General features: G+C 44.2%; 1 protein-coding gene across 5 annotated transcripts in view; it reads right to left on the bottom strand.

Annotated features, from left to right (window-relative positions):
* Nucleotides 1–6525: 6525 nt before the first annotated feature.
* TCF20 (transcription factor 20) overlaps nucleotides 6526–22829 on the bottom strand; it is a 112235-nt gene continuing 95931 nt past the window's right edge. For 3 of the 5 annotated variants that reach the window (XM_038181696.2, XM_027453737.3, XM_038181702.2), the window contains 4 exons: nucleotides 20723–20816; nucleotides 14493–14542; nucleotides 11371–11498; nucleotides 6526–7828 (listed from right to left, as the gene is read on the bottom strand). In XM_038181696.2, the coding sequence (XP_038037624.1) occupies nucleotides 11415–11498; nucleotides 14493–14542; nucleotides 20723–20816 (228 nt within the window). In that variant the 3' untranslated portion in view covers nucleotides 6526–7828; nucleotides 11371–11414. The remainder of the gene's footprint in view (nucleotides 7829–11370; nucleotides 11499–14492; nucleotides 14543–20722; nucleotides 20817–22829) is intronic. The other 2 variants (XM_038181714.2, XM_038181716.2) reach the window with 2 other exon arrangements.

Raw genomic sequence — 22829 nt, forward strand, 5'->3', positions numbered from 1 at the left:
CAAATCCTTTGGGCTACAGCTCCGCAATACAACCCTTACAAGCTTCAAAGAGGAATTATGAAAAGTAAGGGTGAGGTAGTAGCTGCAAATACGACGGGCATGCAATGCACAGATTACCTGAAAGTGACAGAAGATGGAGAAATGCAGCACTGCCGTCTTCCTGTAATCAGCAGAAAGAAGGATGATAAGGCTCAGCCTGTTCACACCTCTTGCGAGCTCTCAGGTGCTTTTTGAATCTTGGTGTCACCAGGCTTCTCCAAATCCCTAGGGGTAACTTTTCTCTGACAATTACAGCAGTGTGAGCCACAACAGCTGCAGTAGAAATCAAATTCAAACTGCTGCTGCTGGTGCAGAAGTAAAAACAAAGGGAAATCCACGAGTCAGTTGCCTCTCTCTTCTCTAAGATGGCCTGTGCTGTGTGTGTCTGTTCAAAGTTTATTTCAAGGACTGATACTTAGGAAGTTGTGGCTTGAAAGTACAAAGACTGCTTACTGCAAGGAGGATTTTTTTTTTCCTGTATTGGAAAAAAGAGGCACAGCATCTCCTGGGAAACCTTGAATTGAGACATTTGAGTTGTCCGAGTGTGCCCTGCACTCACCATGGAACCAAGCCCGTATGGTTGGATTCTTACCAGCACTTCCACAGAAAGCCGTGCAAGCTGGTCAGTGAACACAAACATTACTCATTTTTCTCTGCTGTTGAACATCTATACTCATGTATTTACAGATATATGCTTACGGATCAGAAAGAAAAGGATGTGTATTCCTAAAAGGAAAAAAAAACCAACAAAACTGGATTTCCTTGATGTGCCAAGCGAAGAAAGAGGAAGGTTAGAGGACTGTTGCAAAACAGCCAGCTGAAAAGGCTGTTCAAACAAGCCCCAGACAGACCCTTTCTTTTGCATCCTAAAGGACAATAAGAGAAAGCTCTACCAGACACTTCATTAAGCACTTGACTACAGCCTAGGAAGCACTTTTGTTTGTTTGCTTTTGGTTTTGATTAGCTACTCTCAAATTCCAAGTAACTCCAACAAATGCTAAAAAGAAGGGGCAAATCTCTCTGCAGAATGGGTTTTTAGAGCTTGCACAGACTTCTGGTGTCTCCCTGGCTCAACCAGCCCTTTTAATCAGCCCACATGAAACCCTGGAAGACTAACAGCCCTCCCTGGGACAGGACAAATGGATGCACATCCCATCTCAGTGCCCAAGGGACCAGCCCTGTTCCTGGGCTTTGTGTAGCCCTTGGCCTCTGCTCTGCAGACAACGGTGAGCATGGAAGCAGCCTTCCTTTTCCACATTCATTGTGGGCTGCTATCTACTGGCATTAGAAAAGCAAAATAAAGCACGTGTGCTTTGAAGAGGGACAAACAGACCCAGGTGACCTGGCCAACAGTCCATTTTTAAGAAGAGCAGAGTCTATCTTGAACTGCCATTTGAATGAAAAATCATTGGTCTACGTTAAAGAATTTATTTGAGAGCCTGTCGTATGACAAGTGGCACAGAGTGAAGTTGGCATGGTACCTACCTAGGCTGTTCTTCCAAAACCAACACACATGCAACCTCAAACTTCAAAGGTGGTCACCAGGTACAGCCACCCCCCAGCGAGGCCTTTCTGGTGGTCTCGGGTCTCCTCCTCTTGTGTCTTAGCATTCCCCAAACAGAGCCCCAAGGACAAACCTCCCAGGACTTCTCCTACTGACCCTGTTATCTCTTCCACACCGTTGGGCCCCTCGGAGGAGGTGGTCTCACCTCCCCGTGGTGGTGAGAGGCCCTCGGACGGCAGCAGTTGTCCAGCGGTTGTTTCAGCTTCAGTTCTACTGCAGCTGTCATGGCTCACGTTGTAATGGCTGAAAGGGTCACCCCTAAGGATTTTGGGGAGCCTGATGACACCAAGAACCAAAAAGCACCTGAGAGCTCACAACAGGTGTGAACAGCCTGACGGGGGTGTTGGGCAGTGCTTGAGGCAGTTGGGCTGCGCTTCCAAAGGCCCCTTGCAAAGCAGAAATCATTCCAGTAACAGGCAGGCTGTAGCCACTGGGGCTGATCATTAGGGATTGGGATTTTTTTTTAGCCATTTCCACTTCTGATTTGTGCATCATCTAGACTGCACCAAGTCCGCAGAGTCCAAAAGGCACACCTTCTTCTGAAGCAACAAACCACAAACTTGACATTTAAAAATCCTTCTTCCGTATGTTGTCGTAAGGTATGCTCATACATCTGCTGTAACAGCATCTTTTTCAAGTCTTTGGCTGGAAGTCCAATTATGTTTTCCTACTACAAATGCTATAAACTGTACAGACCTTTCCCTTTTTAACCGCCCCATTAGCTGTGGTGGTGCTTTGATGAATTAGCTTCAGCCCGCAGGAATCTGGTTGCTACACAACGCAGACGTGTCTGTACAGCTCCCAGCTCCCTCCCAGACATCTCAGCCTTTTCTTGCTTATCCCTGCTGAAAGACGCGAGACTGAAAAGATGCAATTTCAATAAAACTCAGGAAAGTCACTGTCAGAATGTCTCAAAGCCAGGGAGCGCTGACCCTCAAGCCCACTGTGACCTCCAGGTTTGGTGATTAGCAAATCTGGTTTCAGCCCCGACGTTAGCGATGTGCTGTGTGTGGTATTGGCAGGTAATCTGGTTATATTCACATGCAGTGGGTTTTACCATGCAGAAGAGTATGCAGTCAGTTTGGATCCCAGTCCCCCAGCCAGAGCGGAATACTTCCATCACAGGAGGCTTGCTATGGGCTAAAAAGTTTGTTTGTTTGTTGTTTTTCTTAATTACTAGGATGGGAGATAACTTCATGCTGCCGAGAAATACCAGCATTTCTAAAGCTAGGCAAGGTCAAAATCCTGAAATGACAGCATTAAGACTGAGTTGAGCAATGAATTACAAGAAACCTCTATAGGACAAGGAGGAAGGGGAAGCAATCTAGGCTCTGAATATAACCTCATGAAAGAGATGAGCAAACAAGCCATGCTTTTCTTCCAATTCAGGCTCCCTTCAGTAAAAGGGCAAACTAGCATGTGGGTCCCACTTAAGAAATGAACTCTTACAAAAAGACTCTAAAGAACACCCTGTTAACTTTTTGTCTGAACAACAGGGTGAACTTTTTGGATCTGATCAAAGGCACAAGCAGAGAAAAAAATTAAACACTCATGTACAGTGACAGCAACTGTTTCACCAATCTGTAGGCTGTAAGTAAAACCTTATCAGCATGGGAGTGACTTTTCAGCGATGTGCATTAGCCAAACTGTCTGTGGCATGCAGAAACAAAAACAGGCAAAAAAAAAATACTGTGAGTTACTGGTGTGCCATGATATTCTAGTAGTTACTTTTGCTCTCTATCCTAATCGAATAAATGATCTGGTTCACAACACACTGCAGGAGCTCAAAACAAACAAAACCGAAGCACACCAACCCACAGGATGGTTGTTACAAGTGCACCATCGCCAAAGGAGAATCTCACCCTGCTTCACAATAAATCTGATCGAAACCTTCAATTGTAGCTACACCTTTGACTTCTCATAGGACAGTCAGTGCCACAAAACATGAGCCCCATCTTTGTATTTTCTAGATCTATAACTAAACCTGCATTACCTCTGCATTTTCACGCAAATTTTAATCACTAAAAATATAAATAGTAAATTCCAAACCAATGATGATTGATTTATTTATCCTCAACCATCCAGATACCCTGTTCAGCTTCCAAAGGCCCGACACCTAAATTCAGTTTTCTATGGCTTTAGATAGAGGCCTGTTTGTTCTGGCTATTCTGATAAGCCAGGAACTAGTCAGACAAACCAATTCAGTACCCTTCTAACCGAGGACCTCTATTACCCCCAGCACAACCATTGCACCCCAGATGGCACATACAATTCCTGATATCATAACAGTTATTAGCCATAATTTAGAAAATTTGTACCTGACTCAGCCCTAACTGTACCCACTTGCTGCCTCTTTACAGCTGTAGCTTGTACCTTGCTTTTACATTGTAGTTACATGTATGTTACACCATTTAGTTACCCATACCTTGACAGCACTACCCACCTCCTTTTTTTAAATTATTTGTATTTTTTAAATGCATGTCCCACCAAAAACGTTGTTTAGCTTGGCGCTAGCTGGACTCCATGAACTAGATGTACGATACTCTCCAGGAGCTGTTCTGCCCTGGGGCCCTTGAGTGTTTTTGTCTCAAAACCATTGCACATCACCAGTTTGTCTTGTTCTGATTTAAAAGGTTCAAGAACATCACAAACCCAGCTCAAATCCCCAATCACACCTGTGTCGTGCACAGATTAGCAAGGGTGGCCACCACCTTCTGCACCGGCAGCTTTTTCCTCTGAAGCAATCTATAAATTCCCCAGTAGTCTATGCCTTGGCTTTCCATGTGTAGATTTCACACGCAATAAAAATCCATGAACGTAAATCAATCAACAGCTCCCAGTAACAGGATATGCTTGCTCTACATATCCCAGATTGTCCATCAATTCCTGCGGGGATATCCTTTATCCTTCTGGCCTCCAGCTGAACTTTGATCAGCTCGTATTTATAGACATCCTTCGTGTATTTCACCTGTTGCACATCCTTTAAAGGGAAGAAAAATAAAAAGGAGGAAAACCAAAAACCACCACCACACCACTATCTTTGACCACGTTGAGCAGTGTTGATTCACTCAGGTGAGCTGTTAGGCTTCCTTTTTAAATGGCAACCACTCACTTGGGCAGTGCTGTTAGACCACCACCTGTATTTCCCAGGAAGCTGGTGTTAGTCTCTGCTATTACAGATCCTGATCAGAGTCCGACAGCATGGAAAAACACTTTGAAAATGAGCTGCTTTATCCAAACTTTCAGTTCGTTTTCTCATCAAAAGGGTAACTCACAAATTGTTGGAAGGCCACTGATACACTTCTTGATCTGATTCAGCTGAGGGTCATTGCTGCTCTACAAACTCTAAATTAGCCAAGGTTACCAAACCTTTTTTCCTTGAGAGCTGGGGTATCCATCGTATCAAGCTGCTATTGCTTTTGCAGGAAGGAACTGGAAAACATTTTGCACACAGCTTTCAGAATCTGCTTCGGCACTTTCAGCCTCTGATCCAAAATAGATTTTTATTTCCAAGTGGATTTTATGACTGCTCTGGACCATATCCAAGTTCTCCCAAGAATCCATTAAACATTCTTTTAGATCCTCTTAGCTTGGCTTCAGAGTTGTTGCAGCTCAGGTTTCTGTACATGACTGCCATGCAGATGGCCAACCTGCAGGGCCCCGCTCTGCGGGAGAACACGCTCCGCACCTCCGAAAACCGCCGTGATGAGGGGCCAAGTGGAAGCTGACTTGAAGGGCTCGAAGTACTTCCCAACGAGCAGTATTTGTCATGGAGTCAAGGGCAGTACAATTTGTGGATTTATTGTTTGTGACTCCCTCTGCCTTCCAAACAAGGTGTGCAAGGAGCTCTAGAATTGCCACAGTGGCCATGAACACACAAGGAAAACCTCTGAGACTCCCTCCCAGCCATCCCGAAACCTTCTCCCTCTGCTGTGACACCACCAAAAAGAGCCAAAAGCACCAGATCAGCAGTTTTACCAGTTTTCTGCTGCTGTAGTACCACAAAGCTGATTCCTCTCCAACATCAATCAAGACAATGACTTCCCCCTCCCCTCCCAACAGGTTGAATAGAACAGACACTACGAAAAAAAAAAACATTTTTTATTCAGTTGAAAAGAAGTCATTTACTCAATCACATTAACTATGCTAAAAATGATTTTTTCTGACTACACCAGCAGTTAAATATTTTCAGCACCAGTTCAGGACACATTAGTGACATTTATCACAACAGGTCTATTTCTTAATGTAGAAGGACATACTAACTTCAGTAGCTGCTACTGGGAAAGGAGTAAGCAGAAGTCTGCCCTTTCTTTCCAAATTCTTATCAGCAAAAGTAGCAACTTCTAGAAATAAATAACTGCCAAATTATCTCCCAAATCTTTAAATCGATCTTTTAAAAATAGAGTTAAAATAGATATCTTAATATGAGCTATCATAGATTTTATTTTTTATGTGCTGAATACTCCAAAATGCGAGTAGTTGAGCAAGCATCCAGTACATAACTTTTTAAAATAGTTCTTCCCTCCCCACAATATCAACCCCCCCGTTTTTGTTTTTTTGTTTTTTATCCAAGTCATGCTGGTTAGATCCCTATCTATAGTGACTTCCCAGTAAACACCACGCTGTTTGATATCACTAGGATATGCTACCATCCTATGAGTGAAAGAAGTCAGTGAGCCGGTGAAAAGCCACCGCCCCACACGAACAGAAAATTCATCCAGTCATTGGCTCGTTCTCTTGGAGCATCAAACAAATCCTAAGCTTTTATTTTTAAAAGCTTTTGTGGTCTTCCTCTTGCTGGGCCAGTTCAGAAGGTCATCGCTGAAGGCAGAACTGATGAAGGCAAATAAACCAAAAAGCAGCAGATAGTAGTGTCTCTCTGTCCTTTTAAACAAATCAAGTTCGCACAAAACAAAAGGAGACAAGGTTAAAATGAAGTTTATTAGTTTTTTTGGTTTTTTTTTAAGCTTTTTTTATATAAAACTGTTTGTGAAACAGCTATTTTATTCCCATGGCAGAGTGACCCCTGAAAGATGCACTAACCCCTTTCTTAAGGCCTTAATAAGAAAAAATTCAGAATTTTTTGTTGTTGTTCCTTAAACCCAAAAGTTTTACAATTCACATAATTTACAAGAACGAAAAAAAAACAAAACAAAACAAAACCACATAGTGTAGCCTGTTACACTGACATTCCCTCTTCTCATTTGGAAAAGCAAAACGTAAAATAAAAAAGGGCTAAGTGGATATTCTGAACAGTTTGAAAGCACGCTGACTCCACCAACGTTCAGACTTCCCTTCCATTTCCCCAAGCTGGCAGGTAAAGCACGTCTTCCACCTGCCTTCAGAACTGAAGGCAGCCTCTGGGAATCATCTGGGGGTGCATGCTGTTGCCAGAGGACAGCTACTCCTTTCCCCAACGTGGCACCGATGTTTCCACACATACAAGGTTAAGTTTGTTCGCATGATCTAAGCAAGCAGCAGCTACCTCTTCCTTCGTGAGCCACGACCTAGGAGTCTTCGGATGTTTTTCAAGCTTCCACTGTTAATGTATAGTGTTTCTTAAAACTCTAACCTCCCTACCCCACATACACAAAGTACAAACACCCCATCACCTGCATCCATCCAAGCCTTCCTCCCACACCCTACAATTTATCCTGTGATTTGTTTACTTTTTAAAATTGAATTTCCTTGGATGTTGTGAGAAAGAAAGCGAGAGGAAGGGAGACAAATCCAGCCCGGAGTACTCCCAGTTCCACTGTTCTTTCCTGCAAAATGTAAGGCTCCGCGAGCCTTGCATTGATTTCAGATTTAATATTTAACTTCAGCTACGGATTTGTTTTTTTAATTTATCTGGGTTTTTGTTAATTTTAATCAAAAAGCATCAAAAGGGATAGCGCACCTTTCATTTAAAACAAAGTCTTTCGAGACTAAAAAATAGATCTTTATATATATATATATTTATCCCTCCCTCTTTAGTTCCCCCCACCTGTTTCCTTTTTCCCCCTCCCCTTCCCACTGTCACTATGGAGATTGTGTCCATGGAAACAGCTGGTTCGGACTCCTTGGTCGGATTCGGTGATGCCATCGGTCTTGAGTGTGATGTAAGAATTGATGAAGGAAGTGCTGGCGTTGGCAGGCACGTCGAGAGGGGGCATGGCTGCACAGTGGGAGAGATTCCATTCACTCACGAATGTCCACCGCTTTTTTTTATCTCAACAGCCTAACCTGAAAAACAAAGCGACACCGGTGATGTGTTGGGAGGCTTCGCTTCCTCGGTCCTCCAGTGCTCCCCCCGCGCTTTGGGGAAACGCACCGGGCAGCCTGCTGCTGCAGCAACACCCAGGTCTCAAGGTTTGTGGGCTAAAAACACAACGGTGAGGAGTTCATAAAAGCAAATTCACGTAATGACAAGTAGGAGCTTAACAGCCAGCAGAAAATGAATTCAGCCTGGCTACGAGGAGCCCAGAGGGCAGAGCTGCCTGCACCCTGACCGAGCAGCTGCCTCCAGCAGCGAGAAAGCTCACCTCCTCTTCAGTACCTGTCCTGACTATGGAAACTGGAAATAAAGGAGCCAAGCACGCTTGAATGTGGTGACAGCTTTGGGAATGCCACACTGTCCACAGGGTTTGGACCCAAATATTCTCCTGCAGGTCACCACACTGTTGTCAGACAGCAGCTTGCAGTGGACACGGAGCAGATAATGACACTGGTCTCAGCACCAGAGGAGACCGGGCACAGGAACCGAGCTCCTGAAATGGCTGGATTTCACAAGCTAAAGGTAGAGCTACGGCGTTACTAATTGCTGATCAAGTAATACCCATTTGTGTTGCCTAATGGCCAGGCTGTGGTGGCAGAAGTTCATGGGAAGACTACACTCGTGATGCCTTTCCAGACACATGTGGGAACGTCCCAGTGCCTGGCATGCTCATTCTCCTGTCCAGACGCTCTGAGGAGACAAAATGAACTCCAGGAGTTCACTACACTGGTGGAGGTGTAGTTCAAAAGAGAAACTGCAGACAAAGTTAAAATTTCATTTCTCTAAGCCACAGTTCTCATTCTTAATCTGCACAGCCAAGAAAGCAAAGCTTGAAATAATATATTCCTTTCTTCCCTTCTCCCGCAACACAAGCGGGGCCCAGAAGCAATGCATTTATTTAGTAAGTTAACCCTTTGATGCAACTTGGATAAATCCCTCCCCACCAGTCAGTGGGCTTGGGTAAAGAAAACCTCCCAACGCAAGTGGCACATCTGGAAAGCCGCTGATAGCATTTGGGGTGTGCCTGTGAGCAAGGTAACACCCATGATCACTCAGAGCAGGCAATTAAACTCCAGGAGTCCTCAGTGTGATACAGAAGGCAGTGCCCCTCTGCTTAGCAGCACACCAGTTAGATCACATCGCAGCAAGCTACCTCTTGGCTGCAAACAGCCCCTCCTACGGGGGTGCCAGGCTCCGAGCGAAGAGTCGGGCGAGGAGGTAGGAAAACAGACGGGTGAGCCGTGGAGTTACAGCTCGAGGGGAACGGGGGGAGGCTCCTCGGCAGTTCAGGCAGCTGACCTGTGCGGTGCTCATTACCGTGCAACTGCGAGCCCGCACTGAAGGAGTGTCAAGGCCGTGTTGCTGTCTCTGGCTCCTGTACAAGTGCCGCTTGCCCATGCCTGGAATCCATCCAGAGCATTAGGCACTGGCTCCGGGAGAAAGCAGGCTCACCACACAGAGTCCTTCCCCGTTCCTGGACGGGATCCAGAGCACCAGACTCACTCTCACAGTCACTCTCCAGATCTGGAGTTGATCCAAATGTTCTGGAGGCAACTGGCTCAGGGAGAAAGAAGCAACAAACAGAGACAGCATACACTGACTTGCCTGGAAGTGATCCAACACGCAGGATTTTTCCTAACTTGCCGGGCCGAGGAGCGAAGCAAGACGAAACAGCCCAACAGCTGACTGCCCCTTGCAGCTTTGCACTAAGGCCTGCACAGCGGCAGCTGCTGTTCTACCAGGACAACAGCAGAAGTCCTCTAAACTTACTTAATTACCCCCATGATGCAGCAACCCTTTTTTTTTTAAGAACAGGGCCTTTTGGATTTGCGTGGTTTTTGTTTTGCGATACGAGGTCAGGCTGGACAACTTCATCTCTAAAATATTCTCAGCCCCAAAGGAGGAGGCTAAACAGGACCTTCAGGTGAGAACCACCTGAGGCAAAAGCAGAATTGGGAAGAAACGATGCCTTTGAGAGATGCCTAGAGCACACAGCTAACATGGTGCTAAGATTCCACAGCCCGCAAGGTCTTAAGCCAATACATTGGTGTTGTATATATAAAAATTTAGTGCTGGAAAGTGATGCAGTAAACAGAGCTGCATAAAGGTCTCTGGGACATACTAATAGTCACAAACTCCTTATTAAAAAGCCTACAGAAATCATCCCTGAGAAGACAATTCCTCATCTTCCCTAGTGTTAAACATCTGCACCTGATGCACTGTCTGTAAGGCTGCCATCCTGTGTAAGCATTATAAACCACACTGGCTTTTACACTTAAAGAGAAAAGCTTAAAAGAATCCCAACGTCCCTTCCATAGAAGGAAAAAGTTACTCGAATAATAAACTTTGAAGTTTAATGCTGTTTGCATGGTAACTGTTTTAACAACACTCCAAAACCAAGAACAAATACCGGTAAAAATAAAACCACAGAAAACAGACCTAGGCCAATGCAGCAGTCACTCTACAAAGTGTTTATAGGAAACACTAGCTGTCTTCTGCACTATACTAAAAACCAGAATTCTCCAGTTCACTCCTCATCTTTCACAGAAAACACCATTAAAAGCCCTTCACAGGTACTTAGTTGGGAAACAAGCAAGATTATAGGGCAAAGGAGGTGGCTGGGAAGCGAGGAAATGGTGCTGAGGGAGAGGGACCACAGTAATCAGCTCGGACAGCAGGCATGAAAGAGCAACTTCAGCTGCAGTGTTGCAAGAAAAAGAGAAACGACTGCCTGGAGTAAGAAATGCACCTGAGCACTGAAATGAAGTCTGGAGACTTTATTGGGCTACAGTTAATGGGTAAACGTGCCAACAGGACCTAATTTGAAATCACTTAATTCGTTTAGACCCCCCTGTTGCCACCAAATGGCAATAAACTCGACGGAAATGAAGTAAGAAATCCCTTCCTCATCATATTCCCCAGCGCTGATTCCCACCTCTGTGCTGCTCCCTCCTTGCGCCAGGGAATTCGCCCAGTCACACAGCAAACCAGGTTAGGACGAGGGCCTAATCATGGCGAAACTTAATTTCAGACAAATCGAGTTTCTGACCAGGTTCCCACGTGGCTGTATGAACGTTTGGGCTCGGCAAAGGGGGAGGCAGGAGGAAGGAGGGAGCTGGGGCTCGAGAGCAGAAGTGCTGCCTTCTGCAGCGCTGCAGCTGCCTGTGACTTAAGGAAAAACCCCTTCAAATCCTTATGGGCATGCTCAGGGCACTACAAAAGGAGATTTCTGCCACTGGTTTAGCTGGGGGAGTCATCAAGCACTTGCAACAGCTAACAAGCTTTGTCTCTCACCACTACACAGAAGGAACTGCTGCAGAAATACAACCAAATTCAAGCCACTAGCCTGAACAGTCTGGTAGCAGGACAAAAAGCAAACACAAATTAGTAATTACAGATTTTCTGCATGTACACAAGATCACCTTGTTATCTCATAGCAGCGGGGAAGAGCACTGCAGGTAAGGAGCCATAGGAGAAGGCAGGTGGAAACTGGAAGCTCTCCCCAACTCACCTGTGCTTGCTTTTATTTCCATTCCCAGGAGTACACTTCCCCCCTCACCCCCGCTCCGACTGCTCTGTGCTGAGGCTGCCTTTCACCATCTTGTTCTGCAAGGAGGGAAGAGAGCAAGGAAGGAGGGGCTGACGAACCAGCAAGCCAAAAGGAGGAGGAAAAAGAAAACAAGGGAGAAAAGGAAGACAGGGGTAGGGAAAGTGAACATACAGAAAGTGAGAGAGAGAAAGAGAAGTCAGTATTGAAACCAGACACAGATTTTCAGACAGAGTTTTCCCTGTGACAAAAGCAGGCAATTTTGCAAAAGTAAAGAGGTTGGGATACGAAAGCCTGGTTAAGAAACACAGAATTTAACACAAAAAAAGTAGAACAAACTTAGCAACATCACTTGTAGCTACCCCGCAGATGGCTTAAGGAAACCTAAGGGTGCGGTGCCCCCGAAAGGAGAGGTGTCCCATCCCCTCTCTGCCCCCCTCTGTGTCTCTGCATCTTCAGCAGTCCTCCTGCAGCAGCACTCGCTGCGCTGCAGACACCCAGCTGGCTGGGTCTGCCAGCGGAAGCCGAACCCTTCCGAAGATGATTAGTTTTCAGACAGCATTCTCCCCGTGATAAAAGCTGCTGTTTTGCAAAAGTAGCACATTCAGGACATGGATGGTTGAAGCATCAATGCTGACAGAAGGAAATGGGAAAGCTCGCTGGGGAGCGCAGGGGAAGGCAGGAGCAGTCCCTCCGGACTTCGCCTGCCTCTGCCTCGAGTGTTAAGCGCAGTTAATGAGGCACGGAGCACCTTTGCTCTCCAGGAGCCACTTATTATGATGAGGTGTATTTACTGACGTGAGGCACGGACTAAAAAAAGGGTAAGAAGCGCTATACTGGGGGACTTAGTGAGTGTCAGTGGATTTATGAAGTTAGCTCCTCCACCCATTAACTACAGAACAGAGGAGTGAGACATTAGACAGCCACTAATTAGCTACTGATGTTAAACTGTTGCTCCCTAACAGCCTGGTTTTAAACAGTCTAATCTAAAATCTCTTCTCCTTTCAGTTGCTCATGCTCGTAGCTTGCAAAAAAAATGGGTGTAATTTGTTTCCCAGTCATCCTAGAGCAATGGTTTTCAGCCTTGCTGTTCCAGCCTCCCAGCTGGCTGGAACTCCCCACTCCAGTGACTGCAATGGAAGGAGCACAGCGATGCTATGTCCTGCCCTGCAGAAGAATTTGCAGCAAACCAGTAATGAGTAGTGAACCACAGAGCAAGGGCAGAGTCACAAGCAGGCAACAAAAAGCCCTGCTTGACTGCAAACAAATGATTCGTGTATTTACTAAGCAAAAGCCACCAAAGTTCAGTGTCAAAGGCTGCTGATGTTGAACTTCTATTTTTGAAGCGACACAGCAAATGTGCAGCGGGGCAGTTTCAAATAAAATTCACAACTTTTATTGCCTCGTGAAGTACCTTAATCAACCTATTTGGCAGTGTTCCCCCTCTCGCCCCCTCCAAGATTACTTCAGAAATCATTGTGCCTCTTCAGCATCTTTTCCAAGAGGTTGGGTTCCATAAAACAGTCGTTTCCTTTCATGGTTTGGGTACCATCCGAGCGAATACTAATATACAGCAGTGCTGACCCAAGCCAGCCATGAAAAGCTTTAGAACCATCTTTCACTGTAATACTTCAGGCAGCGGGCAGCAAAAATAAAACAGCCTTCATAGATGCAACCTTCTTACTCTCTTTAGGCAAGTATCCAAAGCTGGGAAGAGGGTGGCACTTCTGGAGTTGCATTCCACAGTAAGGGGAGCTCACCCCTTCCCTTTTTGTTAGGCAAGAAGTGCAGGCTCATGCAACATTAATGCATCAGTTTAAGCTCGTGTAAATTTTCAACATCCTCTCTACAGTTTTACAGAGTAAGTGATTTTCTTTTGTATGACGGAAAGTAGGCCAGGTCTGGATCACTGACTCAATGCCCCCAGAATCTTCCAGTGCATTTTAAATACATCTACATAAATGCATCATATTGTGGTGAAACATCTAGGAAGGAACATGAGACTAATTCTTGTGTGTTTACAAAAGACAGATTAAAGATAATCTGTGAAGACAAAAGACCACCAGATGTCAGTCTAATTCTAGGCAGAGAAGAGATCTGCAGACAAGAACTAAATGGAAACTAATCCCTGCTAGAGAGCAACAGAATTACTCCCTATTATCATTTATTCTTCCAGCATGTGCCATCCACACTCTCACACAATTTACATTGTACCCAACTGGCCACAAGAACACAATTTTCCTGAATACCCCAGGGCACTTAAAACCAGGGGACTGGGGGACATCCACAGGCTCCTAGAGATGCAACCTCCCTTATGGGCTGTGGACTGGGGGGAGCTGGGTGGGATGAAGGTGGATGGATATTCCCAGCCCTGTATCACGCTGCTTATAGGCACAAGAGAGTCTGTTCTGTCTGTCTTGCCTCTGCTTTCCACCCACAGCAATAAACTCCAGCTCCTAGCACCACTGCATTTGCAGGCTCCAGGGACATTCAGTGAAGCATACCCAAACCCTAGGCAGAAGCAGCATGCCGAATCCAGCACCAAAGCCAGGAAACAGTGGGTCTTTTGGAGAGCCAAGGATCTACAGAAGAGCTGAACGTATATTGTAGGCTGAATGGTAGGACTCAGCCGAGTTCCTACCAATTTACTAGGACAATGTGTTTCAGGTTCATGACTACAGCAGTTCACGTTTCCATGAGCTACTCTTCTTTTTGCATCCTCAGTAAATCCATGAAAAAACCCACACCACAGCTTGCAACGCAGCACTTGAACAGAGGCAGTGAGCAGTGTACTGATTCTATCACAGAAGACAGGAAATGAAGCTGGGTTTTCTAAAGAGTCATCAAGGATCTAAAGAACAACTGAGCAGATACAGCAAAAAACTTCATTTATCTTCTTAAACTCTCCGCATTCTTCTCAAGTCGGTGTTTGCCCCCAGAACATACCACAAGCACACATCACAGAAGAATTCATCTAAAAGCATCTCTGACTACAGATGTTATCCGGGTATGAAATTACTGAAGCAAATTTAGATACCAGAAGAGGGCAGCAAAAAAGCAGATCTAATACAGGAGAAGATTCTTACCTTGTGCTTGGGGCACCTCACTGAGAAATTCTCTTCGTTTAGTAAACAATCTAGGGGAGGAGAAGACAGCAATTTATTACATTTTTAATATATATATAAAAAAAACAACTTGAATAATAAATACATCGCATGTTAGTCTTGCTTTTCAGGTATACATTTTTATTTTATACATTTATACATTTTATTTTAAACATCTTTTTTAAGAATACTGTCTTACTAGCAGGTTTGTCCCTGACACCCCCACAGTTTTAGCAAATAAAATTCCTAAACCCCCCAAGTGACAATGTCACCTGGATGACCAAGCCAAGTCCAAGCATCCCCAGTCTCCCCACTCCTCTGCATCGCAGAGAGGAATCACAACAGCAACTCTACAAATCCTGCACTCCAGCCTTCCTTGCTACAGCACAAGGAAGACGGGCACCTTGATCCGATTTCAACAGACGATCCCTGCTTCATACTTGGTAGGAAAATCGTTGCCTTTCATCCTTACCCCAAGGCCCTGCCAACATGGGGGCAGAAGGGGAGTGTGTCTCTAGCTATGGGCGTATATGACAGTTTATTTGCAATCCCAAATCCCGGTGATCAGTTTACACTTTGACACTATCCCTGGTAGTCAGGTCACTCATGCTGCTCTTGGATCTGCTTCCACGATACGTGTATGTGAAGCCTCTATGATCTAAGAAATAGCTTAATTAACGATTTAAACTTATTACAGAAACGGGGCACCTATGCAGAAGCACTTGTTTAGGAAGGAATTATGCAGTACAGTAGCCCATGGAGCATTTCTTCACGGGCAGAGACAGTTCAGGTGTTGCCTCCCCTCTCACCCTCCTGCTCAGACATCTCCAAGAGCTGCAGGGGCAGCAGCAGTGCTGTCCGACTGCCTCTCACCCTGCAGCTTCCAGGTTGCCTGTACTTCACCCTCACAGCCAGGTCAAGGAGCAGCAGCACCCTGCCGAGGAAATTCAGCTGCCCCCCTGGGCACCCTGAACTGCAGGGGCACCTCTTAACTCGCCCAGACTTCTCACATCGTTTTTTCTGGTTGCTTCAGGAACCAAAGGCAGGCTGACCTGCCAGCGTGAGAATTCATCAAGGTGCTTACAGCCGCCTGTCTTCTCCAACCTATCCAAAGAGCGAGCAAGGAAAGAAGCGCGCTGGTAAATAAAACGTGCTAATTTAAAATGCTCTTAAGTATGTAGCATAACCAGCGCTACCTGCTGCTTCAATCTGCTGGAAGAGTTTAGCAGACAGCAGGAGACTGCAACTAAAGCTTGAGGGAAAAGCTTTCTAGACACCCAAGCTTTGGCAGAGCATCTCGCCGCTATGAAATGCTTATGTTTCAACACGAGTGCCTCTGGCCTGAATCAAAGGGAAACAGCATGCACTGGGCTAAGTTACTTGAGAGATTTTAGCAAGGAAGAGTAAAACCCTTAATCCTGCCATGGATAACGATTTCAAATGCGGTATTAGCAAATAACAGAAAAGAAGTAAAGAAAATGTGGCTCGTTATAAGGGCAGGAATCATACATTTAGACTACATCCTGAATCATCACTGCGTAATACAGCAATATAATCAAAAATATACAGAGCAGTGATCAAAAATATAAACAATATGTTAGAATAGCATTTTCTTTTTCTTTCTTGGAAATTCACCATGGGTAGCGAATGCAGTTCTCTATCTCGTGCATCAGAAAGGAACAAGGATCGTAAAAGGATCAGGAATGAGAGTCAGATACCTTGTACCTCACGTCTGATCTGATTATGGAGCTCTATTTCTTTGTAAGTCTGGCATTTTTGTTGCAACAGCTAATAAAAGACCTAATTAATGACGATTTTTTTGTTTCTCTTAAGGGACAACTGTGAAAAATAGCTCACTACAAAACCAGCTGAATAATTGAGGCAGCAGAACTTGTTCATCATTACCAAGCTGGACTGGATTTCAGTCAGCAAGTATTTCATATCACAGATTACAATTCACCACGAAGTCATCAGACACATCGCTATGATCAGCTCATTGTGGCAGAAAGGGAAAAAGAACAGAGGCTCGTCCTTGTTTGCACAGATTTTCTTCCATAAAGTAGTCAGGGAAAACCTAAAACATTTTTAATAGAAGCAGTTTTTCTTCTGCAAGCTTCACACTTTGTCTCACCCTCTGTGTTCTCCTTGTTACTCATCTTTAACGATATTTGTGAAGACACAGGATTTCTGCTCTCTGAAAATGTGTTTTATTTTGCTGCAAGTCTTGTCCTAATTTACTATTAAAAAAAAAAAAAGTGTTCCTGATACTCCCTACCATAGATGCTGTGGGGGTAAGCGTGCCCCAACAGTCCGGATCTGACTCCAGGTGGGGAGGAAGAAGCAGAGGGAGCAGATACAAAATTTCAGAAAACAAAGATCCTGTTTCCATGGAGACATCCCTAGGACTAAGTTATCTTGAGATATCACAGGCTCTTCATAAATTTGGACAGACGGAAGCCAAACACAGACAACGTTAACCGCAGCCATTTCCATATAAAAATTATTTAAGTGGCACTACTCATCTTGATTTTTATGCAAATGGCTAGCAGGAGTCCTCTTGCACAGAAGCACGCCCTATATTGCCAAAGATTATTTTCTATGAAAGGAGATTAAAATGAAGGCTGACTCGGGATACACACAAGCATCCATATGTACAAACGGGAGGGTTACAGAGCCACATGTCTCGCATAGCAGCCAGTTAGCAGCAGCAGCACAAAACCTGGCTCCTCACCAGGGCCAGCACCAAGTCCAGGTCACGCCACAGGGCCTGCCTCCAGCACCGCAAGGAGCTGAAGCATTTGGAGGTATTTCACCAAAAATATAGTGCCTTTCAGCTGGGGAACAGTAGCTGTCAGGGCACTAGCTTCTAATCCACAGGAATGCAAAGGTGAAGACACATTTCGGCTCAGTGTAACTGCCTAGGAATCCGCCACGCATCTTTAGGCCCAGCTACGGCACCGCCACACTGCCAGGGCTGACAGAGGAACTCTGTCAAATGCTAAGTGCTTGTGACCTGATATACCCTAAAAAGCACTCCAGGAAGTGTTTTCTGATTTTTCTTCCTAAGGTACAAAAGAAGTCATATGTATTCTAAAGGCCTGAGAGTCCCTGTAAATGCCCACACAAAGTTTTGAGGCCTCAGAACCAGATCCTCAGTAAAGCAAGGGGGGCTCCGGCCTTCCTAGCAGAACAGTGGACTTCAAAGAAAACTACCACAGAGCTGAAGGAACTTGAGAATTATCTATATTTGATTAACTACAAGAAAGACAGCAGCACTGCATAACCAGTAAAAAGGGTTTATAGGCAGGCAGCAGAGTGAGGCAGGAGAGAAGACTGCTGATCTGCTTCTCCAGGAGGCCTGCATTTTGCTGCTTGGGCATAAATGAAAATCATGTCCTTTCCCACACAGCTTTCTTATTTCTTTTATACAGATTTACTGGAAGAGCAGCTATAGATTAGGACAGCTTGATTATTCCCATAGATAAAAACAACTGCAAGCAAGGTCTTTACTGTCATACCAGCAGACTGAGATTTTCAATGCTGAGAATCTGCTTCAAGCTGGGCTCTCTTGTTTGTTTTGGTTGAAACCTCCAGCTAAAGCAGTCTAACCATTTCCTTCAAACTCTCTTGGAAAAAGTTATTCTGCCCATGTCAAACATCCCAGCAAACTTTGTCTGACAGTCTCTAACAAACTCTAATTTGCAACAGGATCTGAAGTTTAGCTACGGCATCCTCTTGCCAACGTAACACAAAGTCAGCAAACACAACCCTCTGCAAGGAGGTAAAGGGATTTTGATCTGCATGTCCTCAGGAGAGGTTTCGTAGATTTTAGTAGCTAAATCCCTTGAAAATTCCACCTGATGTGCTTTTTATTGGGGACAGACCGGTCTTTTCTGTAAATGAACCTGTGGCCTCAGATGCAGGCACCCGAACCCAAAGCTGTGAGGTTGTCAGGGCCTCCTGAGGTCTGTGCAGCCTGAAGGAAGGAGGCAACCATTTCAAAACTGCGAGGCATTAGTCCAGAAGGCAAAAAGGCTAACGATAAGGGAAATCTGGGGCAGGAGAAAGAGTGAAGCAGTCATCTAGGAGAAGTTAGGAGCAGGGATGAGTGGAAACAGAAGTACATGATCGAGGAGGGGAAGAGAGGGGAGAGGAGAAAGCCAGAAGTCCTTGTTCTCAGTAAATCATACTGTTCCTGGACCGAAACCAGAGTTCCACAAGTTTTACCATTCCTCTGCTATTCTTTAAGTATGCTGGTGAAACTCACAGCCAAAGTATCCTGTCTCCATGCAGCTCCAGCCCACCAAGTGGCTTGCGATTTATTCCTGCCATATTACTCAAAGCAGGGAAATTAGCTTGGAATGGTGCCCTCTGACAGATGGCCACATGACAATGCGATGTCTCATGACAAAATTTCAAGTACAAGAAAACGAAGCAAGCATAGCCTTGGAACTTGAATACAAAAAGCTACTTCAAAAAAAAAAAAAACCAACCTCAGAGGTTGCAATGTCGAGACAAATGTTAGGAAATGACAAATTTAATGCAGCCCACTTCAATGTATCAAATGGTAGACATATTATACTACGTTTAACATGGATTTAATACAGATTTAATAGTAGGGATTTAAGAGTATGACTGTACACTATTTTTTCCATGGAACACTGCCTCTTCTGTGCATGACACAGAACTGCTCTTGGGAATCAGTCATGATTGTTCAGTAAATTTGTCATCTGGAGGATCCTACTGCATTTGCTGAAGTGGAGTAGATTTAATGAGGAAGGTAATATCTGAAGAAAAAGGACAATATCTTAAGTTTGATACCTGTATTTAGAACAAAGAAAATGCTACATACTATACATAAAAATTCAAATTAAGCACCTTGAACTATTGGGCACATTCTCTATAATTCATTTTGCGTTTTCCAGGCATTGAAAAGGCCATGTCAGAAACCAGAAACAAACTACTAAATGCAGTATGAATGCAAATATGATGATTCTCTATCTCAGATGCACAAGCCTGTTAATGTTCACAGAACTCTTTGGCATGATGGACATGAACATTAGAGAATTCCCCAGCTCTACTTTCAGAACTGAGAAAGAATCTTATGTGGTAAATTAAATACAGAGTTACACAAACAGTGAGGATAACATAATGTTCATTAATTTAGTTCCCCTTCAACCTATGAGCTAAGGTAGAGCCCTATGGAAATATAAATCTTTAATTAGGTGATCGCTATCTTATAAGATACATTCCTAAGATAACAACGTTAAACTTGCAAGGACAGCCTTATTTCTGGCATTTTTGAGTGTGATTTTTTGCAACTTCAATAATGTTTCTTTAACATTGCATTTCATGTAAAATCAAGACTTCTCCATCTCTATTGTGGGAATAATAGTATTCCACTGCTATATTAATTGCATTAAGTACACTTCTATTGGAATAAAATGTGTTCCATTAGGGTGGGATTTCACAGCCAGAAGTGCAATGTAGTCATTCAGCAGTGATCATACCTACTTTGTTTCATACCTACTAACATTTGAAAAACAGCATAAAAAAATAGATGGAGCTACTGTAGAAGTGGGATAACAAACAGGAAGCTTGCAATTATATGCCAGACAAGAGATGCAATCTTGAATCCTTACTTCCTTGAGACTAAACTAATGTATGATAGTGAGATGCACAGTACTGGAATACTGGGACATTATTCATTCTAAAATTCTAAAACTCCTCCTCTGAACACTGAATAAAAGGAGCAAATTCAGCAAGTGCAAACCATCCAAGCTGTTAGCTTATACAGTAAGTAAAAATTGGACCTACTGAACAGACTGGCTGAAATGCTTGTAAGGAGGGGGGAGAAGGAAGGCTGTGCTGCAAGTGGTACTGAAGTTTCTACAAACGTTTTGCACTTGAAGTCACTATAATGCCTATCTATACAAGTCTAACTCTGAAAGAGGGGACATGTCTTTCTGGCTGCTTGCATCCTCTTACAGTTTTTTTCAGCCAGTTCTCACATTGCAGCCGCTTTTTAGTTGCTGTAGCTGCATTCTGCAGAAGCAGGCTTTTTCTGCACTTTCAGGTAGATTCCTTTTCATTACGAGTTCCATCTTGTCCCAGCGCGTTACTGTACACTGTTTATCTGATGCCATTCTTCATCGTTTCTATTACTGTGTTTTCATAGATAGAAACGTAGTTAGCGTGTCATTCCTTCTTACCTGCATCGATGGCACATGGGTAATGGTATCGGAAGGAGCAGCCTTTGTTGTAGCAGCCTAAGGTGGCTCCTGGTTCCTGGCAATGGGAACATTTCTGAAAGGGAAACCAAGAAACGGCAATGAAGACTGTAACGAGCTTTCCAAAAATCCCTGTTTTCCTGGGAATGTTATCAACCACATTCCAGCACAAATTTCTTGAGTAACACAATGTCAGACTGTGTCTTTACACACCACAGAAAGAAAGGCCTATTGAATAAAGGCAACATAAGCTGTTTCAAACGAAACTTTTCAGCTGTGCTTTAACCAGGCAAGATACACCAACTGTTCAAACCAACCGTTCAGAAAGAACTTGAAAACACTTCTCTCAAATCCATCTCACTGAGCCATGTCTCAGTACCTGACAATGACATCAGTGTTAAAAGTGGCAAAGAGCATTTATGAATCTACAGTAGCTTTAAAATGAAAATTAGCACGACAGCGAATGATTTAGAAAACACCATTAGCATAACAGTAATTTGGTCACATCGGTTTCATTATCACCAGCGGTCCAGTTGAGCCTTTTTTCATATGTGATCAAAAAAGGTTTACATGGAGCACCGAAGATGCCATCAAGGTAAAATACCTCACCAAATGGCACATCTCCCAACAAATGCTCGCAGTGCCAAAGATGCTCACACATTTATTTTCAAAGTAGTAAAGCTCCTCTGATGAACGTGTTCAATTTCCATTACTTAAATCCCAGCATCTCAACTGGTCAACGATGGATTTGATCGTATTATCAGACAGATGTGAATGCGGCAGAATGAAAGCCACTCACCCATTTACTTCATCCCGAATGACTTTGTGGGATAGGCCCACCGTATATCTCATTCAGACAGCAACTTTTTCTATTGGATGTATATGGCGAGTGATTTTCATCAGCTCATCTCAGATTCTGATGAAAGCTGATTTCTGACAGCTTGACATTTTTCAAGAAAACAAAGTCACATCTGGCAGAAGGCTGAGAGACCACTCTGATCTATAAACTAAAATGCAAAAGGACTACTGGCAGAAAAATATCACCTGCAGCAACTTCTTAGTTATACCTAAGAGACGCATGAACTGGGCTTTGCCAATAGATGTGACCACCACAACGTATTATTACCGGTACAATTCACCTTCAGCTCAGGCTATGAAAAGCTGCCTTTGGTCACTGACTACATGCAGACAGATGACGACATGACCTAAAATCTCTCTTTCTGCTGGAAAAGCTAGCGTCAAACTACACGTACCCCATCGACACTACGAGAAGTACAGCAGGCAGAACAGACGTGCTCAAGCTAGCAGCATGCCTGGCACTGCACAGAAGTGTAGCTGCTCTACCCTTCCAGCAGCCTCAGATGCCAAGGTGGCCACAGGGGCTCGACCACACTTCTACACATCCTTGACGTATGTGCACGTGGCAGCAGAGGTCTGCACAACAGAGGTGGACGATGATTATAGCCCCAGAGAAATCCCCCAGTCTGAATGAACAGGGCTTTCGTTACAGCATAGCAAAAAAGTACTAACAATATCTGACAGTCGCTGCTCTTCCCACTCTTCTGTGCTCCGCAGACAGCGATGACTGGAGTTTGTATTTCAGTGACTGAACGAGGATGAAAGCAAAATTAGCTCCAGCCATAAACCAGGTGGCCCTCTTCAAATCAAAGCAGATGCAACGAGCAGGCAAGCTTGTGAGGCATCACTTCTCATGACACGTACAACTCCAGTCTTGAATACTGCCTTCTCTTCTCAGTTACGCCAAAGCACTTTGAGCTTGATCTTCAACATTCCCCATCGCGTCTATCTTCTAAGCAACGAACGCGTATCATGACAAACTACTGCAGTATTTTAATGGAAGGAAAGTGCCCCTGAGGCTTAGAGAAAGAGACACCCAGGCAGCTTATTTTTGCCTGTCAGAACACGAATGCTAGTTTCTAAACGTTAAAACAAAAAAAAGTCTAAACCAATAGTTAAATATACACCAAAACGCACGGACCTCTAGCCAAACTGCTCTGTAATTCATTCTCTCGTGGGAGTAAAACCAAGTTTCATGTATAGAAAATGTCTTTTCCTGGCTATGAAATCA

Source organism: Anas platyrhynchos, chromosome 1 (genome assembly GCF_047663525.1).
Source record: "Anas platyrhynchos isolate ZD024472 breed Pekin duck chromosome 1, IASCAAS_PekinDuck_T2T, whole genome shotgun sequence".
Lineage (NCBI taxonomy): Eukaryota > Metazoa > Chordata > Aves > Anseriformes > Anatidae > Anas > Anas platyrhynchos.